This window comes from Melanotaenia boesemani, chromosome 17, assembly GCF_017639745.1.
Source record: "Melanotaenia boesemani isolate fMelBoe1 chromosome 17, fMelBoe1.pri, whole genome shotgun sequence".
NCBI classification, from domain to species: domain Eukaryota; kingdom Metazoa; phylum Chordata; class Actinopteri; order Atheriniformes; family Melanotaeniidae; genus Melanotaenia; species Melanotaenia boesemani.
Window position 1 is genome coordinate 29,222,814 of NC_055698.1, and position 14,220 is coordinate 29,237,033.

General features: G+C 40.8%; 2 protein-coding genes across 2 annotated transcripts; both read right to left on the reverse strand.

Annotated features, from left to right (window-relative positions):
• Nucleotides 1-628: 628 nt before the first annotated feature.
• On the reverse strand, nucleotides 629-8,076 carry tap2a (transporter associated with antigen processing, subunit type a). The gene is made up of 11 exons (XM_042011694.1): nucleotides 7,536-8,076; nucleotides 7,149-7,263; nucleotides 6,935-7,065; nucleotides 6,648-6,853; nucleotides 3,999-4,196; nucleotides 3,763-3,891; nucleotides 3,424-3,612; nucleotides 3,061-3,234; nucleotides 2,466-2,625; nucleotides 2,103-2,239; nucleotides 629-1,176 (listed from the first exon to the last, which is right to left on the reverse strand). The coding sequence occupies exons 1-11, from the start codon at nucleotides 8,029-8,031 to the stop codon at nucleotides 973-975; spliced, it is 2,139 nt and encodes a 712-aa protein (XP_041867628.1). The 5' UTR covers nucleotides 8,032-8,076; the 3' UTR covers nucleotides 629-972.
• Nucleotides 8,077-8,647: 571 nt separating this feature from the next.
• On the reverse strand, nucleotides 8,648-13,945 carry psmb9a (proteasome 20S subunit beta 9a). The gene is made up of 6 exons (XM_042011744.1): nucleotides 13,666-13,945; nucleotides 13,460-13,527; nucleotides 13,163-13,294; nucleotides 9,340-9,469; nucleotides 9,027-9,168; nucleotides 8,648-8,894 (listed from the first exon to the last, which is right to left on the reverse strand). The coding sequence occupies exons 1-6, from the start codon at nucleotides 13,714-13,716 to the stop codon at nucleotides 8,767-8,769; spliced, it is 651 nt and encodes a 216-aa protein (XP_041867678.1). The 5' UTR covers nucleotides 13,717-13,945; the 3' UTR covers nucleotides 8,648-8,766.
• Between the last annotated feature and the right edge of the window lie 275 nt (nucleotides 13,946-14,220).

Genomic DNA, 14,220 nt, shown 5'->3' on the forward strand with positions numbered 1-14,220 from the left:
CAGAGGGAGTTGGTGATTTGATTTGATGCTGTGGAACAACATCAGGCAACTTTCCAAAATACCTCACTGCCAGAAAACAACAATGCTGATAGTCAGGGACTTTCCATACAGCTAAGACAATAAAACCCAACCCGTACACGACGGCATACTGATGCACGGCGTCAAAACTTCTTTCGCTTTCATGTTCAACACAAAACAAATTTGTTTGGTGGCTTAGAACCAGAAATAAACCCAACATATGCTGAAAGGTGTTTATAAAACCATAAGATCAAAGCCGTGATCAGACTAACTCATTTTTTATTAACAAATAAACACTTTTTTTTATATAATTTGCTCAGTAATTCTAGATTAATCTATCTTTTTTACTTTTTACGAAATGTTTCATCCTTCAGTACAGTGCATGATCTGCTTTGATTCTGGGTTTTTTTATTTTGGGGCATCATTGCAGTGATGTAGTGGAGGAATTGATCTTGTTTACTTGTTCACAGTGTTGGTCATATCTATTCTTTCTCATAATCAGTTTTAGATTAATGACATTACGATGACCAGCGAATGTATTTTTAGAATAACTTAATACAACAAATGTAAAAGAATACATTCCAACAAACACATTCAGACAAACGTTTGATGCTATCGATCAATATTTTATTTAGAACATGTCACCCAGACAACAACCTTTGTTCTCTGATAAAACATGAAGTTTTATGGCGGCAGCAATGATTCATTGTGTAAAACATTTATTTGTTTTTTATCAAATACCACGACATGAAAAAGAAAAATCAGATACAGCTCTCAGATAAAAACTTTGATAAAAGGAATGAGATCAACAGTCTGTACAATAAATAGAACATTAAGCTGGTGAAAATGCAGTTTTACAAACCTATCCATATTCTGTATACACCAACTCCATCACAGCATAATCCTAGAAAACACTCCTCCCACTTTAAGCTCCAGTCAAACATCAGTAATTCATCACTGGGGTGAGTTTCCTTCTGGAAGAAGCTCTTTCAGTTTGTAGTAGTTTCCCTTCAGGTCCATCAGCTCCTGGTGATTCCCCTGCTCCACAACTTTGCCACCGTTGATCACAACAATCTGATCTGCCTTCTCAATGGTTTTCAGCCTGTGAGCGATGACCAGGAGAGTCTGGTTGGGGCAGCTCGCCAGGGCCTGAAGGACCTGCAGAGTCAATGATAAACATATTAGTAAAATGACTGAAGAATGTGGGAAACATTTAAATAATTATTTTTCAATATGTAATGATAAAAGAAAAACAAGGCATCACACATTTGCAAGATGTAAAAATGTAAACGCTTCAGAAGATTAAAACATGTTTTTACTGAAGCAGAAGACAAAGCAAAGAAAATGTTTAAAAAGGTCACACTGAGTTAAACTGACTGACGGGTTGCGTTTCTTCAAGACTAATATCATCTAAACGGAAAAATACCATGTTTTCTTTTTTTTTATTAGCAGTGAATCTCATTATTAAATAGATCTAAAGATCTCAATTAACTAAACGATGCACAATATAATTTGATAATTGCACAGGTAAGACTTTATTCAGCAGTTACACACACTTTATTCAAGAGGTTTGAGCTCTGAACAGTGTGTCAGGATTTGGTTACTCTTCATCTAAATTTAATTACCCTGCTAGAAACTTTAAGAAAACACCTTTTTAAAATTTCTTTGCCTAATTCAGGGAAATCTATATAAACTTAAAAAACAAAACTTGTAAAAATTAAACAAATATCTATTAAATGCTGTTTAACCTTCTAAACTAAAAGGTCCCCCAATTAGAGACATTGTGAACAGCTGGTCAAACTGTAGCAAAATCTGCATTTTGGAGACCTTGTCTGAACCATCTGGATTTAAAAACTCTCTAATTTTGTTCTTCACTTTCTATTAGATTGTGGTTATGCAGTTTTCAAGTAGCAGCCTTAAAATAGGCACACAGCTCAAAGGGTTAACTTATAAATATGTTTTTTGGAGGAGCTAATTATAGAAAAATTCAGATTTAGATTAAGATAGATTCACCAGGATGTGACCAACGTTAGAAAACTTGTTTTAAAGACTTCAAGCTTCTGGATGTTACAGTTGCAACAAACCTTGTTTTCATTCTCAGTGTCCAGAGAGCTGGTGATTTCATCCAGGATGAGGACCTTGGGCTGCCTGACCAGAGCTCGAGCAATGCCGATCCGCTGCTTCTCACTCTTAGATAACTGGCTGCCACTTTCACCCACCTCTGAGAAAAAAAAAACACCGTGAAATCAGGACTGCAGGTCACGGGGGAAAAAACAGTCTAACAACATGGATTTCAAAAAACAAAATTAATTAATTATAATTCCTTTAAATTTTAAAGGGATGTTTTTACCCTCATTAATCCAACTTTCCTCGAAGATTAATTACAAATTGGCTCTTTATGTTTGCAGTTTTGAGACGCAGTATGAAGGGAAGTTTGAGCTTTTTACCTGTGTTGTAGCCTTTCTCTAGTTGCTCAATAAAGTCGTGGGCGTTGGCTTTTCGTGCTGCTTCCTGGATCTCATCCATTGAGCATTCATCAAGCCCGTAGGCGATGTTGTCTCTGACAGAGCCAGAGAAGAGAACAGGTTCCTGGCTCACCACTGCAATCTGTTAAACACAAGTTTGTTCACTATGAATAACATGCACATAAACAATCATACCTATATAACTACATATTTAGTCAATTTTGCTATTGTACCAACCTAATGTTAACATTAGATTTTTGTTAATTATTTAAAACTGTGTTTTAATTGCCCTCAGGATGCGCCACTTTGCCACTGACAGATTGCCTTAATGTTTTTGGTTGTTCTTAATGTAACCGGTCTGGTAGACAGGAAACAGAATTAACCTTCAGGGATAAATAAAGTTGTTTGAATCTTGAATTTCAAGCACTTCTAGTAAAATGCATTTTGCTTTCTGTTGATTTCACAGCAGATTTATTCCCATATTGTTTGTTTTATTCATTTAAAACTATATAAAACTGACAAAAAGATATCAGCAAAGAGCACCATCATAAAAAAAAACAAAAAACAAAAACAAAACCTTTTTGTGGAAGAAATGGTGGTCATAGGATTTCAGTGGTTTATCATCCAGAAATATTTCTCCATCCTGAGGCTCGTAGAGTCGCTCCAGCAGACTCACACAGGTACTTTTTCCTCCTCCAGAAGTACCAACGAGAGCCGTCATCTTACCGGGTTTCAGCTCCAAAGAAAAGTCCTGAGACCACAAATAAAAGGTTGTATTGATATAATATAAATGCAATATTTGACTAATTAATACAAATAGTACTGTAAACATAAATTATTGTGTTCTTTCATGAGTTATGCTTATCTTCTTTCTTCCTTTGATAATTTCCTACATGAACAGCCTGAACTCAGTGTAACAGTAACACAGACATTTTCTCACCTGCAGGACAGTTTTATTGGGGTTTGCAGGATAGGCAAAGTTGAGACAGTGGAAGCTGACATGTCCTCTCAGCTGATCGGGTTTAAGTTTTCCATCGGTGCTGACCTCAGGCTTTCGGTCAAGATACTCAAACACTTTCCCAGCAGCCACCACTGAGTTCAGCATGTCACCAAAGATGTAGGTCAGTGTCTGGAAGATCACATTAAAAACATGTTTAGAGAAATATAAAACAAGATTAATCCTATGAATTATGTAAGATTTGTTTATAAGCGTAATAACATAACTGACAGACTGTTGTAATAAAAAAAAAATCAGCTCCCAGCTTAATGGGACACCCACCCTTATGTTGTCGCCAAGATTTGACTGGTAGAGGATGAAGGAAACCAGGTTTCCGGTGGTCATCTGTCCCTTCTGGATGAAAAGTCTGCCATAGTATAATATGAAGACCTGCATAGCCAACCCTGTCAACTACAGACACACACATTAAACAAAATCTTTATAAAAGGTGAAATGGAATTATATTCTCAGCACCACCAAAACCTTTTAAGACACAAACAACAAGAAAAGCTTCTCACCCTCATTGCGAGCAGGTAAACAGCCCTGACAGTGTCCCGGCGGGTCTTGAGGGTGTGTGTTTCCATTAAACATTTGTTGTAGCGACGGGCCTCATGTTTTTCTGTGTTGAAACTTCGTACCACACGAATACCAAACACTACTTCATTTGCAGCTTCATTTGCACGAGCCATTGAGTCCTGCATTGCCTGAAATAACCTCTGACAGAAAAATAAAGAAGGAAACACTGATTTACAGTAAATCTCACCCACATTTGACTAACTTCCATCCATTCATCCATTTCTGTCATTTATCCGGAGTCGGGTCGCAGGGGCAGCTGCCTAAGCAGGGAAACCCAGACTGCCCTCTCCCTAGCCACATTCACCAGCTCGTCTGGGGGGATCCTGAGGCGATCCCAGGTCAGCCGAGAGATGTAGCGTGTCCTGGGTCTTCCCTGGGGCCTCATCTTGGTGGGACGTGCCCGAAACACCTCACGAGGGAGGCGTCCAGGAGGCATCCTGACCAGATACCCAAGTCACCTCATCTGGCTCCTCCTGATGTGGAGGAGCAGCGACTCTACTCTGAGCCCCTCCCGGATCACCACGCTTCTCACCCTATCTCTAAGGGAGAGCCCGGCCACCCTGCGGAGGAAACTCATTTCGCCCGCTTGTATTCGCAATCTTGTTCTACCCACAGCTCATGACCATAGGTGAGGGTAGGAACATAGATCGACCGGTAAATCGAGAGCTTTGCCTTTTTGCTCAGCTCGTTCTTCACCACAACAGACCGATGCAGAGTCCGCATCACTGCAGACACCTCACCGATCCGCCCGTCAATCTCCCGCTCCATCCTTCCCTCACTCGTAAACAAGACCCCGAGATAGGTAAACTCCTCCACTTGGGGCAGGACCCTATTGCAGACCCGGAGAGAGCACTCCGCCCTTTTCCAGCTGAGGACCATGGTCTCGGAGTTGGAGGTGCTGATTCTCATCCCAGCCGCTTTACGCTCGGCTGTGAATCACTCCAGCGAGAGCTGAAGATCACGGCCCGATGAAGCCAAGAGAACCACATCATCCGCAAAGAGCAGGGACCCAATCCTGAGGCCACCGAACCAGATAATAATAATAAATAATAAATTTTATTTAAAAGCGCCTGACATAACACTCAAGGACACTGTACAAAAGAACTTTAAAATAGTTAAAAAAAACAATGAGTACATAACAAACATTAAAACGGTTAAAAACAATAAGTACAAAACAAAACGGAACGGAGGACAACATAAAGATGGAGAGTGACCAGATGGCAGAGGACTGTCTGAACAAATGTGTTTTGAGTTGTGATTTGAAGTGAGGAAGAGAGTCTATGGTACGGATGTCAGGGGGAGGAGAGTTCCAGAGATGGGGAGCAGAGCAACTGAATGCTCGGCTCCCCATAGTGAAAAGACGGGCAGTGGGGACAAGAAGCTGGAGAGAGGAGGAGGAGCGAAGTGAACAGACCGGAGTGGCAATGTGCAGGAGATCAGATATACATGGTGGGGCCAGATTGTGGAGTGCTTTGAATGTAACGAGGAGAATTTTTAAGTTAATTCTTTGTTTTACGGGAAGCCAGTGAAGTTGTTGTAAGATGGGGGTGATGTGGTGAGTAGTAGGGGTCCGTGTAATGATGCGTGCCGCAGAGTTTTGGAGGAGCTGCAGTTTCTGGAGGGATTTATTGGGGAGACCAAAGGGAAGAGAGTAGCAATCGTCAATCCGGGCGGTAACAAGACTGTGGAGTGGGGGTTGAGAGAGGGATGGATCGAGAAATGTTGAAATGTGAAAATATGCAGACTGGGTAATACTGTTAATGTGGGAGTCAAAAGGAAAGAGTCCCCTCAACACTTCAGCTGCGCCTAGAAATTCTGTTCATAAAGTTATGAACAGAATTGGTGACAAAGGGCAGCCTTGGCGGAGTCCAACCCGCATTGGAAACGATTCTGATTTACTGCCGGCAATGCGGACCAAGCTCTGACACCGGTCAAACAGGGACCGGACAGCTTGTACAAGCGGGTCCGGCACTCCATACTCCCAGAGTACCCCCCACAAGAGTCCCCGGGGAACAAGGTTGAATGCCTTCTCCAAGTCCACAAAGCATATGTAGATTGGTTGGGCAAACTCCCATGCCCCCTCAAAGACCCTGAAGAGGGTGTAGAGCTGGTCCACTGTTCCACGACCGGGACGAAAACCACAAGTAACAATTGATCTCAAATTACTTGCCAGTCCTGCACTATGGCATTTAATTAAATAATTAACACTTTATAATTTGGCATGCTGAAGCTTATCCCAGCTGCCATTTGGAGCGAGGTAGGTACACCCTGGTAAAGCCACCAGTGAATCACATGTCATTAAACTACAGTGGCTCTGTATATCGATATTCACTTAGTTTCCCTTCCACCTGTGATATACACCATTAGAAAGCTAAGATTCTTTAGATTTGAATTATGTATACCATTTGAGGCTACAATCATAACTGTAGATTCAAACACTTATTTTAGACCAGTTGCAAGTGCAATTTATCTTTATCAGCAAGGATCCAATGAGCATAGTAAATTAGTTGGTCCACAACATGTCCTTTATCCAGAAAAGCCCATTTTAGGTAAAAATTTAAGGATTTTAAGAGGTTAAAGATGTTTTATACCTGGTAGTGTGTGTCATAGATGTTCTGTATGAGCCCAGTGATGGGTGTCTCCATCAGGACAAGGAAGGTGAGTTTCCATGACAGATTCATCATCAGGGAGATCATGCCCACTGTCTTGATGAATGTCCTCAGCAGCACGTTCACATTCAGACACACTGTTCTTCCCATCAGGGTGGTGTCTTTAGACAATCTAGATGTAATCTCACCTGCACAGAAAATGAAGGCTCATTCTCTCATTGTGTCTGACCTTTTTGTTGTTCTGTGCTTTATGTGCACACCAGCCTTACCTGTCTTTATGGACTCAAAGAAGCCAATTTCCTGTTTGGTCAAAGCCCCAAACAGTTTCACTTTGATTCTGCATGTGCAGGAATTGATGGCACAAAGTAACAGACCCCCTCTGCAGCCGGCACTCACAGAACTGGTGAGTAAGCAAAGAGAAAGTGAGTTAGATGTTACACAGAGCTGGGATTGATATGGGGAGGGAGAGACATTGCTTCATACCTTCCCAAAGAGTACAGGCCCATGAAGAGAAGTGCTGTGTAGAATTCATTTTGATTGTAATTACTGCTAAGGATGTCAATGACTCTCCCTGTGTAGAACGGGATGAACATCTCAACTGAGGAGAGACAAACAGGTGGACATTATTAGATTTATCAGCCAAGAAAATTTAGCGTCAGCATCAGCAACAGCTAGTGTGTATTCCAAAAACACAAAAAACAACTCTGGTCTCTCACAGAGGATCCACATTTAAAATATTTGCACTAATTAAAATAAAAATTACATTGTAATATTTTACTAAATGTTCAGATGATTATAATTAGTTTGCATAACTTCCTAAACATCATTACCATAATATTTAATCTGGACTGACAGAATAAACATACTTACAGATGACTGCCAGAGACAAAAACACAAGGCCCCCAAGCAGCAGGACGTAGTCGGGTTTGTTCAGGCGCAGAACCCTCATGAACAGGACCCTGGATTTCTGCTTCTTCTTTTTACTGGCAGCCTCTTCATTGTTGTCCGGTATGGTGATCTCCCAGAACAGCGCAGCAGCCACCGACGCTCCGGCGCACATCAGCCAGCAGCGCAGATCCGTCACCTGGCTGCACTGGCTCTCCTCATGGTAAAACGCGCTGGAACTGGTCTCAAACACCGCTGGAAGCAAACTGTACGCCGTTATAAAGCGAATCAACGACGGTTTTAGGTCCCCAAGTATGAGGAGAGATATAAAAGTGATAGCTGACCATCGCAGAGCTGCAGAAATCCACAGACGGGAAAGGTGCCCTAACGCGCTGTGAACTACAAATCCTGATGCGTAAAAGAAGGAAAAGTCGATGCAAACTGCCGAGATCAGAGCGAGGACTTTGTGAGTTACAGCCATTTTCAGCTGCCGTCGTCCTCATATGACCTGCTGTGGTACCACACTAGCGTTTTAGTTTGGACTTACTTTCAGTTTCATTTTCTTGAAAGATCGGGGGCTTCCCTTCAACCCAAACAGACTGAGTGAATTTATTGTTATCCATTATAATATTTATTATATTAAATATATTGTGAATTTCTCTTTTAGATTAATAAAGTACCTATCTCATATGGTCATATGATTGTAAATCTTACTCCCCTTCTGTCAAAACGTCATCAACAATACCCCATGGCTCCAATATTTGGTAATTACAGTATCTAGCCTACTATAGAATTGTTTTCCAACACACACACACAAAATCAAGAAGACATTTTGGAATGTGAATGTTAGAAAATCTAACTGAAATGACAAAAAAGTCTTGATTGAGAAGTGCGAAGTCCACATAATCCTGTGGTGGTAAAATAGTTCCTTCAGCCATTTAATTTGTTTCTCAGTCTGTACACATAGGACAGCTCTTGATCCTAATTTTAAAGATTATATATAAATGTGCATGTAAAATGTATATCCTGTTAAATAAAGTTAAACAAAAGCTTTTTGATGATCAACTTAAACTGCTATAGGAATAAAGAGAGACATGCAGGAATATTTTTCTTTTATTGAAATTAATGTTAAATGTGCTTTTATCCAGTGTTTACAATTCAGAAACTGAATTAATGGTATAGAAAAATAATGATGGCCATGAAGAAAACAAATAGGTCACTGATCAAAGAAGGTGGGTAAGTCATTTCCTAAAATGACTTTCTCTTCTGTGGTGTGTTCATCAATGGTCACCATGTAGGCCACGCCGCCGCTGGAGCCATCACGGTTCATTGCCAAAGTGAGAGCTACAGCAAAGAGGAGAGGTAAAAAGGACATAAACATTAAGTACGTGATTTAGGCAAATTATCTGCATTATGATGAAGACAGTATCTGAGTTATATGTTTAACAAAAGCAATGTGGGAAAATAAACACTTACTGTTGACCACAAACTGCTGACACTCCTCTTTGCTCATTCCTTTGCGATATTCAGCATCAACAAATCCATAAACGTACCAACTGCCTGAGCCACCGACAGCAAAAGGCTGCCTGGTCAGGAGACCATTCAGGGTCGCAAACACCTGGAAGTTCATAAGAACACGAGAACAAGGACGATCACCAAGTACGTTTTACTGGTATCATCAAGTATGTTCATAATATAAATAATTACAACACTATTTTTCCCAATTTTTTCTCACTTAAAACCTGATTTAGTTCCAACCTGTTGTAGTGAACAACTTGAGTTAACCAACCTGTCCTCCATCTCTTCTGTCCCAGCCTGCTACAATAAGATGTGCTGACAGCTCCTCCTTGTATTTGTAGGAGATGTTTCTCACCAGAGTGGCCGCTGAGCGAACCTGCGGGTCCTCACCTATCTCAACACTAACAAAGACAAAATATCAAAGCTTCAGTAAATAAATGTAATCATTGCTTGTAATACTTGGCATGCAGAATTCCTGGAAACACCTTTGGCACAAAGCAGGAAATCTTATCTTTTGTGAGACAGCACCATGCAGAAGTCTTGATCTGCCCCTCATTTCTTTATGTCGCTTGCTTCCAACAAGCCAGATTATCTTGTAATATTTTAAAGTGCTCTGCAGCAATAATAGTACAGACTTTCTGAAGGTCCTCCAGCTTTACTTTGGCTGCTTTTCCACTCGTTTCTGTCCAGTCTGTGTACTGGACTATATTCAGAGAAAAGTGTTTTTTGTTTGTTAAGCTACACTGACCTGATTTTAATTAGTCTAATAGTTTCTTACACAATACTTTATATTTATAATAATAAAAACGCAAGTTTAGTGAGGGTCTGATATTTAAATAGACAGAGAAGCACAATCTTTAGGTATTCTATATAAGAATTCAAACATCAATATACAGTCGCCGGCCACTTTATTAGGTCACCTTGCTAGAATCAGGTTGAACTTTCGATTGCCTTCAAACCCGCCTTAACTCCTCATGGCATTTATTCAACAAGGTGTTGAAAACATTCCTCAGAATTTTTTCTCCATATTGACATGACAGCATCACACAGCTGCTGCAGGTTTGTCAGCTGCATCCATGATGAGAATCTCCTGTTCCACCACATCCCAAAGCTGCTCTACTGGACTGAGCTCTGGTGGCTGTGGAGGCCGTTGGAGTCCAGTGAGCTCATTATGTTCAAGAAAGCAGGTGGAGATTATCTGAGCTTTGTGACATGGTGCATTATCCTGCTGGAAGTAGCATCAGAAGATGCTCCACTGTGGTGGTAACCAGTGCTTATCTGAGTTCCTTTTGTCTTTCTGTAATCGCCAACCAGTCTACCCATTCTCCTCTGACCACTAACATCAACAAGACATTTAGGTCCAGACAACTGCTGTTCATTGGATATTTTCTCTTTTTCGGACCATTCTCTGATGGTTGTGTGTAAAAATCCCAGTAGATCATGATATACTTAGACCAACAAACATGCCATGTTCAAAGTTACTTAAATCCCCTTTCTTCCTCATTCTTATGCTTAGTTTGAACTTTCATGTCTACATGAAAGACTTCCTGCTCTGCTCTCCTTTCTGCTTGCATTGTTCTTCTTTTTTTCTTCTTTTTTCTTATTTTTACCGACAACAAATTTAGGAACAAGGACTCCTGGTCACTTATAAATCACTGGAACAAATATATTTTTTGATAAATTTAGTTGATTGCCATCGGAGAACTAGTGGAATGATGTCTCCTAACCCTGCAGTATCAGTGAGCTGCGCTGAGTGTGAGCAACTTTCTTTGAGGATAACACAGCTGGAGAAGAGGATTGAAACATTGCAAGACATTCGTGTGAATGAAGAATCTATTGACTCTGTTGCAGCTTCTGTACAAGCTACTGAGTTGTCAAATGGATTAAGTCAAATTTTTATACGCTAAGGCATGTCAGATGTGGAGCCTCCCACTACAGACCTGGCTGATACACTTCTTTGGATGTGTTCAAATGACATTGGAATAGCTGGGGAAAATCCCAAACCGGACCATCAGACTGATCTCTCCTTCTGGAACAGTGTTGGTGCCAGACCAAAGTCATCAACCCCAGCCAGAACCTGGTCTGATGTTGTTCGTCGCAGAGGTAAATCCAGCAGGAAATTTAAAGCTCCAGCACTCACTCCACCACCTGAAGTCTCACTGCATAATAAATATGATGTGTTGACTCATATTAAAATGAATGATGATGAATGTAATGCAAGGATCAATAAAAACTCAAGAAATAGTCCTAAAACTCAGCCCAGGGCTAACCAGACCAGGAGGAGAGGCCAAAATTCCACAAACAGGAGGACTAGAGAAGCTATCGGCGCTTCCACACAAAAACAAATAGACACAATTCTGATTGGGGACTCTATAACACAGCATGTGAGGATGGCAAAGACGGAAAATTTAACACTTTTTGATACATCAGTCAGGGAACTGACAGTGATCTTGTCGACCATTCTGTCTTCACATCCAGATGGTATGAAGATTATTGTCCACACAGGGTCTTTTGATATTCTGAGGAGGAAAATTGGCTCCGAGATCCTGAAAAAAGACTTTTCTCTGCTGTTGGAGAGACTGTGTCAATTGGGAGCACACCATGTTTACATTTCAGGACCCATTCCTACAGCGGGTAAAGGAATTGAACTTTTCAGTAGACTTCTTGGCCTGAACACATGGTTATCAAACGCATGTATCACCCATGGGATAAAGTTCATTGATAACTTCAATATCTTTTGGAACTGGAAGGACCGATTCAGACCTGATGGTGTGCATCCAAATCTAACTGGATGCAGATTACTTGGTGCACACTTGTGTCATGCTGTTAGGACGGCAAACCCAAACATGAGTGTACAGATAAGAGCGAAGGACACAGCAGAGAGGCGATCAACTCCCAGCTCTCCCCCCTCACCAGACCCTCTTCTCCACATCACCCAAGGCCTTCAAAGGATGTCTCTATCCAGGTCTGGAAATGTCGAAACGGGAGAACGTCAAACTCAGCAGTTCAGATCGGGCAGACAGGAAATAAGACACGGTAGCAGTGTAAAAGCTTCTGGTATTTTTTCAAAGTAACAGCCCCCGTGCTTTAACCGGTCAGGATGTCAGTGTTTTTTTTTATTATTTTCCCATTATGGACAATGAAGACATTTATCCTGAAAGTGGGGAATCACAAGATCCTCCAATTCTCTTGTGATTTTGAGATCTCACAGATCCAGCGAGGTGGACTGCAGTTGTGGGCGCGCCGCACCTGACACGCCCCAGTATGGATTGACGCACCTTGGAGGTCGGAACAAAACTGCAGTGGAGCTGGACAGTGGCGCACACGCAGCAGGTGGAAATGAGGGGTTAGTATTTTATTCTTTTGGTTATATTTCAGATTAATTATATTATAAAATAATTAGTCACAAAGAGTATTTTTCTGCAGCATTTCATGCTCTTTGTTGACTACATTCTTCCAACACTATTATAATAGCAAAATTTTGTGTGAACTTGTGAAGTCTCTAACACAACTGGGAAAATGGTGTAAGTGCCTCTCCTTTAATTAGGCTAAACTACCTCTTGGGCCCTTTTTTAATTTAAAGAAGTATTTTAGAATTAAGTAGAATTTTAAATAAAAAACAGCCTTTTAAATTCATGTCAGCAGACACTGGTGCTACTGAAAGTGTTCTAAAATGTCTCATATGTTATTCATGCACCCGTCCACTTTCTGTTACCCGCTCATTGTAACACTCAGCTGCAGGTGGTTCAAGCCTATCCCAGCAGCTACTAGACAAGAGGCAGGATACATCTTGGACAGGATGTCCAGTCTGTCTTATAAATTAGAATAACAAAAATTAAACATAACAATTACCACTTCCATTTTAACAGTTATAACAGATGCCTCTTGAATGCACCACTCTGCAACATTAAAACCAGTATAGACCTGATTTGTGAAATGAGGAGGGTCATGAATAAAGACACAAATGATTCAGGATATGTAAATGAAGCATCCATCATTAATGAGTGTAGCTGTGATCAAGCATTTTTCTGTCAACTGAAGATTGTGATGAATACATGATAACATCTAGCAGTCTGCCTTCCTCCTGTTTTTACCTGTGGACATCCAGCTGGTAGTTCACTGCCTCAGCAATGGTCTGAGCATCTGCTGCAGATCCTGACAGAGCACAGTAGATCTTATCATGGAGGGGAGACAGTTTGTTCATCACCCTGTTCACCACTGACTCCCTGGATGGAGGGATGAGGAAGGAAGAGTCCAGATGTTGAAACAGCACAAAAATAAACATATCAGAAAAATGGGGCAGACTATAGTTATTTATAGGAATCTAAATATCCAGTTGTGTCACATTAAAGATAATGCAAACAGGCGCGTGCAAGTTTGCACTAACTTACCCTGCAGACACTCTGGAGTCAGACCCCAGCACGACCCCTCCATTAAACTCGATGGCAATTATGGTAGTCTTAAAATAAGAAACAATATTCAGAAATTAACGCACGTCTATAACTAATTAGTTGATAAAAACAAATAATACAATCATGTACAAGAGCAGAGCAGGACGCATTGACAGCTTCTTAATAACAATTATACGTCTACTTACTCCTGTTTTCACCTCCTCTGACAACCATTGTGGCTCCGTTTCTCCCAACATAGTGATACAGCGAGTCCCCGCGACGACACAGACAGTAAAGTTTGTCCGAGAGAAATGTGTCACCAAAGCGAGCAGGACAGTCGTGCTTCCCCGGTTTAAACGTGCAAAACACCGGAACACTTTATACACAGTCCTTAAAAAGATTTTGATTAGTTTGGGTCACCGAAGCAAGTCTACCACAAAACATCAGACGGACTCCATGTTTTTTTTTTTTGTTAATTTTATCGAAACTGAAAGTTGAATTGTTCCTCCTCTAAGAACTGTTAAAGAAACAGCTTCTGTCTCAAACAGCAGCTTTATCGTGGAAACTATTAATGTGCTCTGGGTTACTGAACTACACAAATATTGTTCTGCCAAGCCACACAGGTTATCAGAAACCTGAATTCTTATGAGGCACAGGTGTGAATATAGAAATAATTATTAATGCATCCAACCAATTTATTTGAATAGGGCATAGAAATTTGAACAAGACAGCACGGAAGAGCTATAATTCTTTTAAAAACT